At 43.7% G+C, this 20,253-nt stretch overlaps 1 protein-coding gene across 1 annotated transcript; it reads right to left on the bottom strand.

Annotated features, from left to right (window-relative positions):
* Positions 1-334: 334 nt before the first annotated feature.
* Positions 335-16,418, bottom strand: fes (FES proto-oncogene, tyrosine kinase). The gene is made up of 18 exons (XM_008293966.1): positions 16,120-16,418; positions 14,861-15,034; positions 12,881-12,977; positions 12,561-12,744; positions 11,100-11,237; positions 10,895-11,014; positions 10,625-10,747; positions 7,738-7,933; positions 6,316-6,378; positions 5,228-5,437; positions 4,847-4,969; positions 4,313-4,366; positions 3,484-3,602; positions 3,279-3,373; positions 3,007-3,130; positions 1,005-1,162; positions 753-875; positions 335-644 (listed from the first exon to the last, which is right to left on the bottom strand). The coding sequence occupies exons 1-18, from the start codon at positions 16,342-16,344 to the stop codon at positions 502-504; spliced, it is 2,469 nt and encodes an 822-aa protein (XP_008292188.1). The 5' UTR covers positions 16,345-16,418; the 3' UTR covers positions 335-501.
* Between the last annotated feature and the right edge of the window lie 3,835 nt (positions 16,419-20,253).

Raw genomic sequence — 20,253 nt, 5'->3', positions numbered from 1 at the left:
ACCGTTCAATCCTCACTAGGGACGCTGGAGCCCATCCCAGCCGACTTAGGGCGAAGGCAGGGGACACCCTGGACAGGTAACCAGTCTATCACAGGGCTACACTTAGAGACAGACAGACAACCAAGCACACTCACATTCACACCTACAGACAATCTAGAATCACCAATTAACCTCAACATGTTCTTGGACTGTGTGGGAGGAAGCCGGAGAACCCGGAGAGAACCCACGCTGCACGGGGAGAACATGGAGACTCCACGCAGAAAGGGACGCGAACCGGCAACCTTCTTGCTGCGAGGCAACAGTGCTAACCACTGCACCACCCTGCAGCCACCTCCAAGTTCATTCACAAGAAATCTAAAAATAAATATCACATATGCTGTTTTTTTCTGTTTGCTGTTGATGCTTTGCTTCAGTGTTCATGCCGGGTTTTCAACATCTGTTCAGGAGGACAAGAATACGAACAACAAACAACCTCCAGAGCTGCGTGTTAACCGTCCTGCATTATGTGATTTTGTTGTATATGGTGCTGAGTTCTGCCCGAAGTTTCTTAAAAGACGGCCTGTTTTTGGGTTCGTACTGCCAGCAGCTGCTCATGATCTTGGAGACCTCCACGGGGCAGCTGTGTGGAGCCGGCATACGGTATCCTGAAACACAGCACAGCTTCAGCTCACATGTTTTCTGATTCATGTGAAATCCAGAAAAAAAGGCTTCAGCGTCAGGACGTCCCCCCAGTGACCCCTCAGCACCTTTACCTTTCTCCACCTCGTCTCTGGTCTGCTGGTTGTTCATGCTCGTGTAGGGTGGCATCCCCATGGAGAAGGTTTCCCACAGCAAGACACCAAAGCTCCAGACATCACTCTCTGTGGTATAACGGCCTGGAAAAAAAACCAGCAGGGGGCAGCATTAGCAAAGGCTCAGACGCAGCTCTTTGTCAGGTTACTGGCAGAGTGAAGAGGAGGAGTGATTGCGGCTGTGACAACACAGCAGATCCACCGGCGTCGTACCGTAGTTCAAGGCTTCAGGTGCCGTCCATTTGACAGGAATCTGTCTGAGGCCACCTTCTGCTGAGTAGACGCCGTCGTCCTGCTGACGGGACATCCCGAAGTCACTGATCTTCACCACATTGTGCTCTGCGACCAGACAGTTTCTGGCTGCAAGGTCCCTTAAAAAGAAAAAAAAAAAAAGACAAGACAGATGGAGAGAGATGTAAGAGGCTGATAAAAAATGGAAACAGAGGAGACACAGAAGCAGGCAGCTCTGTATGATGAAAAAAAAAGACCCAGCCAGAGAACAGACAGCACTAACTGGAGTGAAGAAACAGGCGTCCTTGTCATGTCTCTGGTGTTGCGTTTGAGTGCAGTTTGACATACAGGCTGCACCGGCAGACTGCTCCGATCTGACCCGCTGGGCAAATCGTACAACATCCCTGTAATGAGCCGGATGTCACCACCTCCTCCTCCTCCTCCTCCTCCAAGAGCTCCCACAACCCCTCACTGATGACTCACTCAAAGATTCGCCCCGAAAACGCCACAAAAACGTCGCACGCAGTTTCCAATTTCAGGCTGTTTTCCGCAGAATCTTCACTATAAATAGGTTCAATATTTTTGGATCTCAGATTTATTTTAACACGAGCTTTAAAAGAAAGACGTTTTGTTTGTAGGCTACATGCAAAAAACCCCCGTGTTTGATCTTTCTAAGCAGCTCCAGGTCTTCTGAGGCTGTGTTTGTGTAGCTACAGTCAGAGTTGTGAGCCAGTTTTCCTCTTGGCGTGTGAAATATGCTCAGAAAGATCTCATCACACCTATCTCGGCATCCTCGCGTTGGCTCCCTGTCGCTTTTTACGGCAGATTTTTTTTTTTTGAAAAATCATTTATCACAAGCGTAAAAGAGTTTATAAGGCTCTGAATGGTTTAGCACCATATTAAGTTGACTCTCTCATATATTCAGCTGCTGCTTTAAGCCGTCGAACACAACAGCATTAAATCCAGCAACAGTTAGAATAGAGAAGTATGGAGAAGCAGCTTTCTGTGGAGCAAAACTGTGAATAATCTGTGCATTAATACCTGAAATGCAGCTTCTGTAGTCTGCATCTTTGATTATTTTTGGTCCATTTTTCTTTGTTGTAGAAAGAAAATAACTAGATATATGATGGTTCTCGATCAGCTCTGGTCCATTTTGAGTTTCATTATGTTAAATAAAAGGTGCATTGCTCTAACATAAGCTTCTTCGGACCGCCTCCATATTGTCATGCAGCGCACAGTTGAAGTCACAGCTGTCTTCTTCATTAAAGTAAGTGAAAAAACGTTGAGCAGCCAGAAAAGCATGTTTCTGGCTTTTATTTAAGGAAACTTTTCTTTCTGTTTTTTTTCTCTACTCCATCGTTTCACTGCTGCACCAACATATGGGGAAGTGCTGCAGGGAAAGTGCAATTAACAGTTAGGTGAAGTGAAAGCTGAGGAAATGAGTGATGTTTTGTACCGTAAAGGCTTAGAGGTCCATCTGCCTCTCTGCAGCTTGTACCGCTTTAGTTTTCTAGGTGGAAACGACACAACACGCCGTGTGCAAAATGAACATGTTTTAATATGCAGCTAATCAGCTTTCACTGGAATAATCATCTGTCTGAGACGTCACCCTGCTGGGTTTTATGTGTGGCTTTAGATCTACGACACAAAGTGTTTTTTTTTAGTTTATTTTATTTGCTTGTTTTTCTTAAATAAACTGCATCTTTTTAAAGCTCACATTGATGAACTTATCCAGCGCTGCAGTGCAATAAGGGTTATTCCTGTTTTAACAAAATATGTGGCTCTAACTTTGCAAGATTTAACGATCTCATGTGTTTATTAAGGTAAGTGTCTGTTTAGGATCCCTGCTGCTGTGTCTCTGATCTAAGTTATATAAAGCCACAACGATACCGGAGCCTGATTTAATGATCAGACCAAAAAACAAACACTGTAAATAGTCCCTTAAAAGAAGAAAACACAAACACCGATGGGCCGACCGACCAACCTGTGGATACACTTCTTGCTCGCCAGGTACTCCATACCAGACGCTACGTTTTCTGTCATTTTGACCAACGTCTTCGGCTTCAGACTGTGACCCTCATGACGCAGGAAGGACAGAAAATCACCACCTTGAAATATTTGGAGACACACACACACATATATATATATACATGTATGATGGAAGAGCAAAGATGGGTAGCAATAACAGTAGAACAAATCTCTAAAGCTAAATGAATGAAAACATGTAAAGATGGTGTCAAACGGGGTCGTATTTACCTTGGACCAGCTCCATGATGATGTAAATGGGCTGCTTCTGTGTGCAAACTCCAATCAGCTTCACTATGTTAGGATGGTTGTAATGCTTCAGGATCCTGGACGGCAGCAAAGGAGAGGATTTACAGCAACGTGTGTGTGTGTGTGTGTGTGTGTAGGTGCGTGTGTGTGTGTGTGTGTAGGTGTGTGTGTGTGTGTCTGCACCAACCTGGCTTCCATCAGGAACTTATTCTTGTGCTCCGGGGCCAGGTTCTCTTTGCAGGATTTCACAGCTACAGGAGTGTTATCAGAGCGCAGGTGACCGCTGTACACCTCTCCGAAGTTACCCTGTGAAGTGCCAACACCAACACCATCAGCTGGAATTTTCTCTCCTTTAATAAAGCAGAGTAGACGTCAAGCCCGGCACCGAAAGGTTTAAAGAAATGCCAGCGCTTGACCTGGCTAACGGTTTCCTTAATGAACTGAGTCAAACGTACACGATTTCATCACGATAATGAGCACGGTCATAAATTATAAACACCTTTAAGGGTTTCAACGGAAGCTGCAGCTGCTCGGTGGTCTTTAAAAATGTGTGAAGTTTAGGTACAAATCAGCAGGAAAGCTCAATTTAGCAGATAGGTTCTCATTTTTACACAGCTACCGTGGAGATGCTTCCCTTTCAGCAATTTCAGTAAGTGATGCAGAACTCAGTCTACACTCTTCCCTCTGTGTGGACATCATCTCCTGAGGTCCGCTGTAGCTGATATAGTCTGAATTACATATCATCATATCATCATCCTCATCATCCTCATCATCCTCACCATCGAGTTGCTCAGCTCAACGAAAGGTTCCGACTAAAATGACTTGTAGAAGATAACTTCAGCTGGATTTTCAAATACGCTTTTGCTCGATACAATAACTGCTCCATCGCTTACATTCTAATAATTTTTCAAGGTTTTTCTCTTGCAGCCATTATGGAACCATAAAGCAGTGGCGTGATAAAAAAAATACCTTAAATTTGCTTTTCTTTTCTTTGAACAGACGTCTAGTTTACTCACCCGTCCAATGAAGTGTCCCAAGACAATATCGTCGTGGTCCAGGACCCACTTGTCCTGATGGGAATGAAAACAAACCATAAGACACACATGGTGGTGCTTTTATAAACTGTGAGAGCAGCGACGGACAAGAGAAAAGGAGCGTCGAGAGAGTTGGAAGGTTACATGGTCCACTCCATCAGTGCTTTAATGACCAGTTCAAATGTTCTGGGCCATGCAGATGTGGATTAACATCCATCCATCCATTATCTATACATCGCTTAATCCTCATGAGGGTCATGGGGGGCTGGAGTCTATCCCAGCTGACTCAGGGTGAAGGCAGGTTCACCTGGACAGGTAACCAGTCTATCACAGGGCTACACTTAGAGACAGACAACCAAGCACACTCACATTCACACCTACACACAATTTAGAATCACCAATTAACCTCAGCATGTTTCTGGACTGTGTGGGAGGAAGCCGGAGAACCCGGAGAGAACCCAAGCTGCCCAGGGAGAACATGGAGACTCCAGATTCCGGTCTGCGTCACTGCATTACCTTCAGCACAGGTTTCTTCAGCACGATGTCGCACCTCTTGGTGACGTGTTGCTGTGACGACAGCAGATGCTGAATCAGCAGTGGGATGCTGCTGAAGCCTTCTCCATCCAGACGGTACACATTCTACTGACACACCCACAAGAGCATTTACAGATGTGAACTGATTCAATCATGTGCACTATTGACCTATTAAACAAACTGTAAGATACATTACATATTCTGTTGTTTTTTTTAGCATTATTGGCCTTGATGAAAACTTGCATATTCAAAAACACTGAAGAAACGCTCACAGGGAAATGAATGATGTAAGAATGTGAAATGCACTCGTGCATAATGTTATTTACAAAAGCATCCTGTTCTCCATGAGGCAGATTCACTCACATCTGTGTTCTGAACAAGGAAGTGCTTGCAGGATCCGTCCCACTGCACCGACAGCACATAGCCGTGCTTCTCCTGACTCTTCCTCACCAAGAAGTCTCCGTTGTTCTTCAGCAGCTGCTGGACCTCCAGTCTGGGAATGGCTCCGTGGTACCAGTCCTGCTGCCCCAGAGGACGGTCCACGTCCTGCACCTGGGTCAGAACCGGAAGCACCTGGAGGCAGGAAGAGAGAAACGCAGGATCTTTAAAGCCGGCACGAATAATGAAACAATAAGAGGTGATGAGAGGCTGGATTTTGGGGGTGATTCTGCAGAGATTAAACGGAGATACTTCAAAGAAGAGACTGTAAAACTTTAAAGTCTAACCACACCACCCTTCATGCCTCCAGGGTACCGCGGGGCTGGGAGTGAGAGAGGGAGAAGTAGTTCACGTAAAAATAGCAAATAATTAAGACTTGAAGTTCAGCACATTATAGACATTTAAATATGACTTGCTCAGGAGGATGCTGTGGAGCTCGCACACAGTCATTTTTATGTTTCTGACAGTTTAAACACTGTAATCCTGACGGCACCGGGCCTTTCCTATTGAGACTTAGTATGCAGCTGGGTCACGGCTCCCTGTGCGCTTCTGTCTGTCAGCAATGATTAAGCGATTAAATGTAAACTGGTTGCCTGAGAAGCAAACTTGGTTTGAGGTCAGGCAGAATTTTGCGAGTGGTGACGCGACCGACAAAGCTGACCTCGATAAGTCCCACGATGCTGCAGGAGCACGAGACCCCAAAAGAAAAAGATCCTGTGCATGAGAGCGCTCCACCACGCAGAGGTTAGACTTTATAACTCTGCCGCTTCCTCCAGAGCATGATTTATTGTTTGCTGTGCGGTAAGAGGTCTGCGTGCACGACAACAGGCACTGCGGCAGAAGTGAAGAGCAGGGAGGTCAGAGAGTGAAGAGGGGAAGTGTCCTTCAGCTGGAACTAAATTTATTCCATTTGGAAAGTCTTCTTCCTTTTACAGTTTGACTACTAGTTCTCCATCTGCCATTGTTTGCTGCGTATTTATTTTCCGCTGATTGCAACTGAGTGAACAACTCACCTCAGATTTGGGTTTGAACAGATTTTTGATGCCGTCCATGACCAGTTTGGATGGAAAGTGCTCCTGGAAATAAAAAAAAAAAAGACCAAAAGCACATGAGGTTGGTCAGTTAAGATTCAATGAAGGAGATGTCCAGGTGTCCTCCATAACATACACGCCTCTCATTTTTCCCCTCCGGCAGCTTTAAAACATCTTATTCCTCGCTGACTGACAGTATCAGCCTGTTCCAGCTCTTCATTAAAGCTCCCATACTGTGCCCCCCTTTTCAGCAAATTAATCAAAGTGTCTTGTGTTCTCACGGAGCGCCTTTACGTCTTCATGTCGGAGCTCTTAATGACTGTTTGAGCTGGACGACTGCTGGTTAGTTAGGTGTTATACAGCGCCTGGGTTCTGACTGGATACTGGGAGGCTGTTTAGTGGTGGGAGGAGGGTTGGGAAGCAAGTGTCTTTATATCTTAACCGCTTATATTTTACAACAGCTGCAAAACTAAACACAAATGGATTTTCACCGCATGGGACCAATATGAGGATTAAACTGAGATGCAAAGACTCGCCATCAAAATAAAAGCAAACATTAAAAAGCACATTATTTTATTCTGTATCTAGTTAGTATGTCGAGTATTGTTGTCCCTTCATCATAAAGGCTGATTTCCTGCAACAATGGCTGCAATATTAGGAGCAGATATGAGCGAGTTTCAAGTCACGAAAACCACAAATTAAACAAGACTGCTCCCATGCTGGCAGCTCCGCGCGGCGCTCTGCTGCTAACTTGGCTTTGAATCAGAGCGCCAGCAGCCAATCGTGCTTGTGAGCAGAAGGCGAAGGTGATACCCAATATTATCATATTTGGATCTAAAGATTCAAACAACAACAACAAAAAAAAAAAAGGGGAAACAACAATATGCAAATCGAAGTCAGAACAGAGATGCAATATCTTCCGACTTTGTTCAACGTTTGAGGTTGCACAATGAGACGTTTAGGTGAAGCTGAGGTCAGTGTTACTTCTGTTCTTCAGTTGGATGTGTTCATGTTAGCATAAACAGGAAACTCCAAAAACACGTAATGATGCAGTAAGTAGCTTTAAAGTTAGCCTGATAATTCTAATATAATGACTTGTTTAGGATCCAAAATACTAAGTTTAGGAGATTAAAACTCACTGATGAGGGACTTAAATGCCCAAACTTTCTTCCAAAACAGTGACTTTGTCCTACATCTGGTGCAACAAGAAGTCAGTCTGTGTGCATAAGTTTAGATGAAACACAGAGAGAACGACTGGTTCTGTGAATTTAAACTCAACACCATGACTTGCCTTCAGAGGTCACATGCAAACACACAACCTGTGCTCCCACCTGGTCGAGTTTCAGTTACATGAGGAACTAATGAACGACAAAGCATGGAAAGCCTCCGTCAGAGAAAACATACGTTGTTTGTGCTGGACGAAAGTGAAACAGAGTCAGGGTCCAGCTTCAGAGCAGAGGGAGGTTCTCTGGAGCCCAGCTCGTCCAGCTTGGCCTTCAGGAGAAGCCTCTGAGCCTCCAGCTTGGCTCGGATGCCCTGAGACAGGGCGACCTGCTGCCGGCACTCCTCCATCGCATGTCTCTTGCTGAACATGTAGACTCTGAGCAAAGCAGAGGGGCAGCGCGTCAATGAAACAACACAAGTGACACAAATAAACGGGACAAAAGCACATAGACATCGATACAACGTCTGTTTCTGCTGCTCTGCAGATTCCTCCCATTGATTAATGCAGTCAATAAGAAGGCTTCTCCGACAACAGCTTAGTCAGCCTTTGTCTGGATAATGTGCATGTAGGACCTATAAAACCTCTAATGACCCGAGAGTCCTGCGAGTGAGGTGAAACGGAGCTTCAAAGATAAAAGGAGCGTTCACTGTAGAGGTCTTTGAGCTTAATTAAGCAGACCTGAGCGGAGCAGCAGGGCTGGATCAACCTGTTAGAAAGCTGCTGCTGAAGAAATGTGCTGCTGGAGCCCCAGTGACACCCCGACCTCCCAGAGTGCATCTGCAAGTTCCCACGAGTACAAACACTATAGTCACAGATACAGACGGTCCAGTATTCACCCACTGGGTCACTTACTCTGGAATGCTTTCATTTGAGCTCAAACATATAAGTGACTGATAAGAAATAACATATTTAAGGCATTTCTCCAGCAAAAAAGACAAACCTCCTCTAGTGTCAGCCTCTAAAATGTGAGGATTTGCAGCACTTCTTTGTAAACTGAACATATTTGGGCTTCGGACTGTTGGAATTTTCACTATTCTGACAATTTTAGCAACAAAACTGAAGTTCATCAGCTCCAAATCCACTGTCACAGAAGCAGTTTCATCATTACCATCATCAGCTCCCCTCTGGTCAAGAGTCTGGGTGTCGTCCTGTCTGTCAGTCCAAACCCACATCAGTAACATCACTCGGTCTGCATACTTCCATCTTCGAAACCGCCTCCGACCCGCCCTCAGCCCTGTCAGCATCCTGGTCCACTCTCTGGCCCGCCTGGATGTATCGCAGCTCTCTTCTCTCTGGTCTCCCCCTCAAGTCCCTCCATAAACTCCAGCTGGTTCAGAAAGCTGCAGCCCGGATCATCACAAGAACACCATCTATCCACCACATCACTCTGGTTCTTCACTGGCTCCCAATCACACACCGCGTTGTCTTTAAAACCCTCCTCCTAACCTTCAAGGCCCTCCATAACCTCTGTCCCTCACTGAACTCCTCCACTTCAGATCCTCTTCCTCCTTTAGCCCCACCATCCCTCCTGCCCCAGTGACCACCACAAGGTCCAGAGCCTTCAGCCTCTAGACCTCTCTTCCATCTGACATCCAAAACTTTGACTCTCTGGTAATTTTCAAATCATGTCAGATTGAAAAAAGCCCACTCACTTTGACTTTCATTCATCTGACTGAGAAACTTCTGTTTTAAATGGTGTCCTTGAGTTTTTTGAAAGATGCTTATAAATAAAAATTATTATTATTATTATTATTTTACAGACTGAATTGTGGAGTAGTGAAAGCGCCAAATTACAAAAAATAAATCAATAAAAGGATGATAAAATAAAAGTGGAAATAAAAAGAAGAATAAATAAAATACAAAATGAATAATGTGGCAATTTAAATCAATACTAATCAAAAATGAATCCATAAAAGAAAAGGCTAATAAAAGTAGAAATATAAAGACAAATAAATATATAATAAAAAATAACATTTTTATGTATTTATGTATTTTATTTATTTTTAATTTTTAAAAAATATTTCCTTTGCTTTTAAAGTGACATTATAAAAAATAAATAAAAATGAAAATGAAAAAAAGAATTGTAAAAAAAATTAATAATAAATAAATAAATTCATTAAAAAATAAAATAATTACATTTAAAAATAAATAAGTTAAAATAAACAAATTCTTCTTCTTCTTCTTCTTATTATTATTATCATTATTATTTTATTTATTTATTTGTCTCTATATATCTACTTCATTAGCCTTTTCTTTTGATTCATTTTTGATTAATATTGCTTTGTGTTGCCACATCATTTATTTTTTATTTTATTTATTCTTCTTTTTTCCCACTTTTATTTTATTATTCTTTTATTGATGTATTTTTGTAATTTGGCGCTCTCACTACTTCACACTAAATGATTAAAAAAAAAAAAAACACAACGAACTGATCAGCTGAGCCTGTTTTTACTGAGTCATTCTGAAGGAAGTATTCAAAAACCTTTGACAAAGTCATGGGCGAGACGGAACCACGAAAGTCGGACATCTCCTCGGGTGCACAGATCTGAGCTCCAGGAGGTCAACCTAATAAAGCTTTTCACTGTTAATTTGCAAAATGTTTCTTCAACATGCACACCGAAGGGCAGCGTGACCTCCACTCACCTCCCAGCGCCGCCGCCGCCGCCATATGTGCTCCCAGCTGCCCTCAGCAACCATCAACTTTTTTAGAAATAAACACGTTGTTTCCGTCCTTCAGGAGCTCGGTAACGACTCGATCGTTCCCGCGGGACCGTAAACCTCTAACACCTTCAGACAGCCTCATCAACCAAGACAAATGAGGAGATCGAGCTCCATAACTCGGACCGTTTGCTGTATTATAATTCATAAGGCACTTACTGCCCCCCGAGACCACGCTGGTTATTAGTTGTTGCACAGCCAACAGCACACCGAAGTGTCCCGATGGGAGGGAGGGACTGCCTGCAGAGGCAAACTGTAGTCATTTGTCTTCACAGCCACCGTAGGCCTGTGTGTTATTATTGCTGAACCCGCCTGCCTGACCTCTGAATTCAGCACCGGTCTGCTCACCTCTGGCCCTTTTTGACACCTTCCTGCTCCTCTTCCAGCTCCAGCTCCAGGTGTTCGACTGAAGCCTGCTGAGAGCTCAGAGTGCGAGCCAGGTCCAGCAGCTCCTCCTCTGTGGCAGTCAGCCTGGTGGAAGAAGAAATGATGTGAGCAGAGGAAGTAGCTGATGCAAAACGGTCAGCGGGAAACTGGAGAGAACAGCGGAGGCCGAGGAAAAGGAAGTAGCTGAACCGAGTGTTGTCATCTGAACGAGGCTGCATTGTTTGCTCTCACTTGTGCTGGATTTTCTCAAGCGTGAGGTCGTTCAGTTCGATCTCTCGGGGACGGAGCTGCTCGGCGTCCTCCAGGAGGCTGCAGTCGAAGTCGGCACAAGCAGGATTCTCCCCCACAGAACTACAATCACAAGCACACGGCCCATCATTTGCTCTGCGGGGGGGGGAAGCTTTCGTGATTGTCGAGGGGAGAAGTTTGCGTCTACCTGTTCTGATGGATGAAGCTCTCGTACTCTCTGTGAGGATCGATGGCCGTTAAGGCCGACGACATCTCCCTGTGGATCTGCGTCACCTCGTGATGGATCAGGGTGGAGATGTCGAAATACTCCTGCAGGATCTCCTTTCTGGATCGGGGGTCAGGAGGGATGAAAACAGAAGGAAACATGTTTGAGCTGAATCCAAACCACATATACATCACATTACTGCTTTGTTCTTGGGAGTCACATCTGTAATGGTAAAATACTGCATCTGCATGAGGAATGTCAAAGTAAGTTTCTCTAAGTTTCATTAAAGCTGAGTGGAAAGGTTACAGGCCCAACATGTGTTCCCATAACATCCAGGTAAACACTAGTGGCTGTACATGGGAAGAAGAAGTTGTGCATCCCATGTGTTTAGACTTTTGATGCCTGATCCTGCGTGTTTAGTCTTCTAATGTCTGAAAATGCCTGTGCACCCATCTGTTGTTTTCCAGCATGGGATTGTTCGACTACCGTTGGAGTAAAGACCACGCCTGTACATGTATAAGAATACCACGCTGCCTGCATTCATGTGTACTCTCCTGCAGACTGCTTGCATTCTGTATGACCTGTACCTTCAAAGCTTTGAATAAAACAAGACAACTCGGACTACTGGACTTTATGTAGATCATAGAAAATTTCCTCAACACATCCTTCTCCAGATTGATTGGTTGCCTCGTACTACGTCTGCGTGATGAAAATCTCCTGTGAGTGCAGCACTTCATCACAACGTTTTCGTTTTTACGTCAGATTTGTGTTGTAATTTCTTGTTTGGGATTTAATGATGCTGCAAGCTCAGGCCTGTTTTGCAAACTCCTGTAACTTTTAATGTCGACACCTCCCGAATTCACGTCACCCGCGTTCTTGTTTCCTTTCCTTGACTTTTGATTTGCAGACTTTTCTGAAAGCAGCAACTATGAAAACTCAGATGCTGCTCTCAATCACCTGACTAAACATTATTAACATAAAGCTGCTGGAAAATAAACACTAAACGTGGAGTTAGGATGCCTCCGCTCAGGTCAGTGTCAAGTCTGTGGAAATGATTTTGCACAGAGGATGTGATAATTAAACATATGGCGGCTAGAAAAAAAAAAAAAAAGGTTTGTTTGCCCCAGCTTGTGGGAAAAAAAAAAAAAATGGAAGTAATTTTGAGATATGAAGATGTAAAATTCTTCCACATTTATATTGTGGCACGATTAAATTACGTGTCACCCAGGGCAGCTTCTCACTGCGTGGAAATAGAAATCAGATGTCAACACAATTTACAGACATGCACCAGTAAACATCAGCGCCGTGTGCAGGAGACAGTTTCTTGTCAGTCTTAACGTTTCTCTCATTTCCTTTCTGTCCTTCAAATACGCGCACACACACACACACACACACATGCACACACACACACACACACACACCCACACACACACACACACTTACAGGACGAGCACCATCTCCTGCTGCAGAGTCTGCAGAGCGCTGAGCAGTGCCGGCTGGATCTGGCTGTAGTGGTGCTGATGGTAAACCTGAGCGGCTCTCACAGACAGGACGTACTCGTTGTGGAGCTCGTAGAGCTTCAGCGTGGCCTTCACGTAGCGCTCTTTGGTCTTGTCTCGCTCTTTTTCTGCACACACACACATACAAGTGATGCCATGATGGAAATACAAATTTAACACAGGAAGAAAGTTTCAAAAAAACCAACACCCAGAGTGCTCCATCAGTGTGAAACCGATTCTGTAAGTGATACCAGGAATCGGCACCTTTGTTGTTGTCCTGGTACTTCCTCTTTGCTTGAGCTGCATCTCTGGCTGCCTGCCTGTAGCTGCTCCTCAGCTTGTCCAGCTCTGTTTGGGTCACCTGAAAGCAATCGATGAGGAGTTAAATAAGAACAGTGCAAGATATGAATGCAATAGATAAAATGCATAAGAGCCATAAATCATCCCGATCCAAGGCCTGCATCCTCTGTTCTCGGATCGTCCTCCTCTTCGTGCTCCTCCAACGAAGCATGAAAACTAAAGAGCTGCAGCTAAAAGACTGGAGGCAGAGGAGCTAAAGATCTGTCGTGGTTCACGGCTCGGCAGCGCGCCAGGCAAGCAAGCTGGAACAAGACCATTAAGTGGCTTTAAAGGCAATTAAAGAAATTTTAAAATCAATACGGCGACGGATAGGCAGCCAATTTAGTGACTTTAAAAGAGGGGTAGCGTGTTCTCTTCTCTCCGTCCTCGCCGGTGGAGTTTTGAGTCATTTGTAACTGGTGTCTTAACTTTTTCTGAGAGTTCAGTTTGGAGAGAGTCTGGATGTGAAAGAGTCTCTTTCTGTGGCTCAAAGAGAGAAATGGCCACAACTTAGTCCTATTTTTAAAGTCCTGGAGAATTGAAATGTGTTGCCAGTGTCTTTTTCTCTGAGGTGCTGATGATATGAATAAAGTTTGATCCTGTTGGAGCTGCAGTTCGGCTCTGATATCTAAAATTCATCAAAAAGGTATTTGTCTCGTGACATCAGACGACAGATAAAGCTGATTGATTAGTGCAGCCGTGGATAAAAACACACCCCGTATCTCCTGAGCTTTACATCAGACAGATTAAAAAGTAGAAACCCTCAAATCAATCCCCCACAGGTTATTTTAGTGAGCTCGGAAAAGTTATAATTGGTTACTAAAAGGAAGTTCCTGTAAACTCAGCAACTAGACCGGAACAACTTGTTGTGTGGAAAATACACACATATATATGAAAGAAAAAAACACACACAGAGAGCAGAGACAGTCGATCCTGGAGTGACTTGTGTGGTGTGAAGATGCTGCAGTGGGCGTACTTGCTACTCAACTCAGGAAGTGGACAACAGACCTGTTATGTTTCACAGCAGAGCAACATGAGGAAATGATCTGACCTTTGTTGTGCTGCTGGGCGCAAAACTTCAAAACCCCTCCGACAGTTGTGACATAAATTACTGTATGACTGCACGGTGACGCACACAAAACCAGCAAAGTGCCTGATAGGCGTTCAGACGTTCAGACCAATGTGGAACACACCATTTGCCTGATGTAATTGGGTAATAAAAAGAGCGTGGGGCTGCCACCACTTTTTGATAACATCAGAATGCATTTGCACACGTTCTTTCCAGTCTATTGAACCTCATTTTATCACACTGCTGTCTATTTAGAAAGCTGCTGCCGTCTTCATCTGCAGGACACGTGTCAGAAAAATCAGATTTTCAAGCACAAATGTACACGTAAATATTCTACCTGTGATGATCATATGTGTGGACTGACTAGAATCATTTTGTATGTTTGCTTTCAACTTAAACACAGCAAATACTTGTGGACAACACGAGTCTGTGCAGCTTGATGTGTCATTTGAAGTCCCAAAGTTTTGGCATCAAGATTAAAAAAATCAAAAATCAAACGTTGCACAAAACATCCTGCGTCCAATCGTTTGAATCGTTCAGTTCTACTTTTTTGCTCCGTCAGTACAGTAGCTGACAGGAAGCGCGTCGTCGACCACAAAGACATTTAAAAAGCAATCAAAAAACCACCAATATGTTTTAAGCAGTGGGCTCGTCAAGGTCAGAGGTACGGCTGTGCAGAGTTGTTCAACCCGCCTTCTGGTTCGATTATAGAAGTGTGTGTAGAGGAGTGTGTACTTTGCTGCCTACGCTGTGGACACATGCGACAAACAACAAGTCGGGTTAATCTAAGTCTCAGGGAAATGAACTGGAGCCACTGTGATCTTTGTCCGTGTTACCTTGTTGAGCTCCTGCCTCAGCAGGTTCCACTGCTCTGAGTAGGTCTTGCGAAGCTGCTGCTTGTCTCTGATGAGCAGTGTCAGTTTGCTGATGGGGCCGTCCAGTAGATCCTCAGAGTGCTTTTTCATCACCTGGCTGAGGGACTCGGTCTGCGACACCAACACCGCCCACGACTGAGAGACGGAGGCAAAAGGTGGACAGGTCATGTCAATGCATCAGTGGAGAAAACAAACGTCTGCTTTGCAACAAAACTGGATAAAAGTGAGCTCAAGAGTCCAAAACAGGCCGTCATGAACATGGATAGAGCCTCCAAGCTATTTTAAAAACGCCTCACATTTTAGTGCATTGTGCCTAAATAGAGAGATGGAGATATTTCAACAATTTCCCTGAGGTACCCAACCAAAGGATCAATAAAGTTCTATCTAATCTAATCAAATCTAATCTAATCTAATATTAAATTCTTATTTTTCAGGATTTTGTCACTGTGGCCTCAATAGCCTCCATTTTACAAACACGTAACTCTGCTTCGAGTGGGTTGGAATGAGCTTAACGAACTGACGTCTCACCTACAAGCAGCACTACAGCAGCACGGTGCAGGTCAATGGTTGTGAATACTTTGCACAATCCATGCAGATCCAGTCATCAGCACATCTCCATGCAGATGAGGGGACTGAGCAGCCTGAGCTTTCTTATTAGGAACTGGGAATGTATTTAACATTTCAATAATTAGGCAACTAGGGAAGAAATGTTTAGGTCTGTTACCAGCACCTTAAAGGAACTGAGGACAAATCTGGTTTTATAGATTTAAGTTTCAGATGCTTTGGGTCATTCACATACGAGGCATTTTGTGAACACGATGACTCTCTAGCTGGAGGCTTGTGTAGAATAAATGACTGTATTATTTCCCATCCATGTAGCAGGTCATGTGTTAATACATATTTTTGTGATAAGGGAGGTGTTTCTAACTGACCTCACAGGACTGATTCTGTCACATAATTAACTTCATTTCTCACTGAAATAATGATAATAAATAAAAACATAAAGAATCCTTTGTCCCATGGTTGGAGGGAAGTCTGTTTGTCGCCTTCCTCATTTGTGATAATCTGTTTGTCAAACATTCATAAGCGCCACTAAACTTTTAAAACACATTTTAAATAAACTGAATGACTGAGATAAAGCACCCTGCAGTGGTTTTCTTCCACTGGACTCGTGACTCGTGCTGATGACTCCGGATGCCGAGTGACCTGCAGCGTCTCACCTTGTTCAGCTGACTGATGTGGTCTTGTCCCGCGCTGGGCTGAGGCCGGTCCAGTTTCTCCACCATGGCAGTCATGTGGTGCAGCTGCACTGAGAACTCCCTCTCGCTCTTGGCTCGCTGACCCATCCACTTCTTCATGACCTCCATCAGGTGCAGCTCCGAGTCCAGCAGCCTCATGACCGCCGCATGAGCCTGTGGACACCTCAGGTCCTCCCCGAAACCCATCTCCAGGCTGATTGCACTCTCCTCCCGCCAGTGATTTGCTGTCAGCAGTAAAATCCTCTGTGCTCTGCTGAGTGACAAGCCGAGGCAGCTGCTAATGACCAAGAGTATTTATTTCTCTGTGGCAATAGAAGGGTTTCACTTCCCTGCGAGCGGAAAAAAAAAATAAAATACAGAGAGGCGGCACTTCCTCATGACTGCTTGAATGTGGTTATGCTAGTAATTGTCATTTTACTTTCAATTTATGAACAACTTCAGAGCGACTTTTAAACTCTAAATGACTGTAGTGAGGTATTTGCACCACAACACGTCCTTGTTGTGAACGTGTCTGAGCAGCAGACAGTGAAGGCATTTTGTCTGCATGATAAAAACAGACCGAGTGCAGCAACACCTCAGACTAAAAACTAAACTCTGAGGAAGACGACCACCGAGCCTCAGGCACGTATTTCATCTTGATTGTTGCACAATGAGGGCCGTTCCTTTGTTGCTCTGTGCAGCTGAAGCATCAGAGTCAAACGAAACCAGGACCGGACTTTTTCTGAGATGCTTTCGTTTTACTTTTTGTGCTTCCCTTCAAAGAAAGTCGACGGCAAACATCCCACTTGTGGATCTATTAATGCACAAGCCATAAAAAAAGAGCCTATAAGTCTGCTCAGATAAAATAAATGTTAAAATTATACATTTCTAAAGGAAAAATCCAATTTAAAATAATATAAAAAAGCTTTAAATGATCAAAAGTAGTACAAAAAAACCACCTTCCCCTTGGATTGGTTTGGTTATTGGCCCCACCATTGTTGGGGGCGGCTTACTTGTTATTTAATTTTCTTGTTGTTATTTAAAATTTTCCAAAAACTCCCCCCAAAATATAACAAAACCTTCATTCAGCCTTTTGTAGGTTTTCATTTTAGTTAAATCTAACAGTGTGTAGGCTTGTTTTCAGCTTCATTTCAGAGGCAAATATGCTAAAAATCACAATAATAATATTTTTTTTGCATCTGTATATTAATATGATTTTACACAGAGAACAGATGATCATCTTCATAACATATGATGCAGTGGATTAGATAAGCTCTCTCCGGGGGGCTTCCTCTGTCTTTACACCCTCAATTCAGAAAGGAAAAACATTTACCACACTTAAAAGACAGACAGGAAGCCATGTGTGCATCCTGCAAATCAGCTATTAAATGCCGTGTGGACATTTTGGACCAACATGCAACCATCGATGACAAACTGATCAGTAGATGTTTTATGAAGAACGTGACTCTGGATGAACAACTTTCTGGTGCCACACAAACTCCTCTCCACCGCCGAGACACCTTAAACAATTATAAGGAAAAGCAAACAAACACAGGAAGGAGGCGAAGGCACAAGAGACGGAGGCAAACAGAAGAAGAGGCTGAGCCCGGATAAGACAAAAATCCACATCCAGAAGGCGGTGACGGTCAGAGGGGAGGGAGAGGTCCCTGGACCGCTGATGGTCCAGAACAGCTAAAGTGAAAAGAGAGGAGGATAAAAATAGAGAGACTGAGACACACAGCTTGGATGCTCCTGTGCTTAAGGGACAACAAACAAACAGGCTTAGAGCGACGCAGCGGGTTTCAGTCATTTCATCAGCACAACACCACGGACTGTAAGTACCGGGCTTCACAGGTTTGGACTGAGAGCGGACCGCCGCGGGGACCGGGTTCAAGGCCTGAAGTAATTAAAGGATGAGTAAATAACTGAAAGTTCAGGAACGATCTGTGCTTAAAGTCTGAGAGTTAGACGGAAGGTTTAAAGACATGCATGAAGGAGTGTTTGTAATTTTAATCATCATCAGAAGCTCCTTAAACAGTATAAATCATCCTTTTTGTGGTGCTTTGCGGTTGCTGGAAACTTGTAGGTGTAAAATAAAAGCCGTAAAGTTCCACCCACACCAAACTGTGATTGGTTTAAAGGAATAGAAACAAGACAGAACTTTTATTTCCCCTTATAGCAGACTGACAGCGGTGCAGCCAGACCATTATGTCCTACAGAATGGTCTGGCAAAGAGAGCCTATGGTGGAATAAACCGTCTTTGTGTTTTGGGCTTAAAAGACACACAAACTTTGATTCACTTGCTAAAAAAAAAAGAGGCACAATATGGGTCATGGATCTGAGCGTGAGTCCAGCCTGAAAACAGAATGTGACGGTAATGGTGTCTGGATGAAACCAAGGCATGACGTTGCATCCAACATAAAAGACATAAAGGAGCAGATTTTAGCAGCAAACAGAAAAAAAAACAGATTCTGACTGAAGCCGACCTCGTTAATGCTACGTGAGCAGCCCGGCGTCCACTTGGTGCTTTACAGTAAAATACTTTTGCAGGTCTTTTTATTGCAGATGTAACTACAGAGTTTCACAACGTTGTGCTGCTACTCTGACTTTGCTGCTAGACTTTTATAAATGTGCAAATGTGCAGCGAGCGAGGACGAAGCACTGCGGCTTCAAAGCTGTGCCCTGACTGATTTGAAAGTCTGATACGGGCCGACGCTGGTCTGCTGCTGAAGCCAAAGTGCTGCATGCACGCTGAGAAATGTGTATCGATGCTGCCCTTACCTTATTTAATGTTGTGAAATGGCTAGTGTGTTAAAAGTTTTTTTTTCTTGCTAGTGTACACTGCTCATTGCTTTCAGACCTCAGCCGACTGTTAAAAAAGTGCTGAGGGTGTCTCTTGCATAAAACACAAGGCTTTTCATTTTATCACAGTGTGAATTCAGTCTCACTTCATTACTTTCGTTTATGGCTCGCTTGGTGTAAACTCATTGGCGTTATTCATCAAATGTACTCATTACACAGGCTGGAGAGAAGAAGGGACACACAAAAAAAATAAAAAATACAAGAGACAGTGCAGCACTGCTGAGACTGCTCGTAGCGACCGCAGAGGAAACGCTGGCCTTTATGTTTAGAAACAGCATCTAGAACAGACAGTCATGCTGTTGTAGATGTTTGATGTCCACGTGTTTTAACTCATCTCCTCCACATGTATGTCGATGAGACTCACCGTAACTGGACATTTCTCAGGTTGTAAACTCTGAAAATGTGAAGACAGTTTTCTATGGAGCCACATTCTGACACTAAAAAACACCATTTGATATTGGAAACGAAACCTGCAATGAAAAAAAGAAATACTGGCATTGAACCACTATTGATAAAAGTGCAGCACAAAAAAAAAAAAGTCATTAAAAATGCTGCATTGAAACCTGAAATTCATTTTGCAAAGCTGTTTGACCTTCAACATCATCCTGTTTTATTTCATTCTCATGTTTTTCTTTTTCTTTTATCCTGACATGTTTTACAATCACTAGCTTTAGATATTTATTTTTAAATTCCAATCGTATTTTTCTGCAGACAGCTTCTTTTCAGATCATAGTTGTCACTTTCAGCTCTCAGCTGCTGTTTTGGTTTGGAGGCTGAAAGAACCATTTACATGTAATCTACATATAATTTTCTCATTGTGGGGAGAACGCCTGCCTGAGCGTGGATGTCGTCAGTTCTGCAACATTTCAAGCACAGCAGCTATGGACACTACAGAGACAGACCTGCTGCTCTGGCAAACGGATGCCGTCTTTTTATTGCATGGCAGCGGGTGTAGCAGGGCGGAGGCATGTAGTTCTCATATAGACTTAAATAAATACATTTTGCTTAAAGACAAATATTAATGTTTACCGTGTTCACCATCCTAGTTAGCGTTTTTATACCTAAATAATGTTTGTTTTCCAACTTGGCACTGTGGTACTCGTTTCTATGTCGATGATAAACTCCTCTAGTGTGACAAATCTGTACACTCGTGTACAGATTTGTACACAATCCATCCATCCATCATGTATACACCGCTTAATCCTCACTAGGGGGGGCTAGAGTCTATCCCAGCTGACTCAGGGTGAAGGCAGG

Source organism: Stegastes partitus, unplaced genomic scaffold (assembly GCF_000690725.1).
Source record: "Stegastes partitus isolate 25-593 unplaced genomic scaffold, Stegastes_partitus-1.0.2 Scaffold926, whole genome shotgun sequence".
Lineage (NCBI taxonomy): Eukaryota > Metazoa > Chordata > Actinopteri > Pomacentridae > Stegastes > Stegastes partitus.
This window is presented reverse-complemented; position numbering and strand designations above follow the sequence as displayed.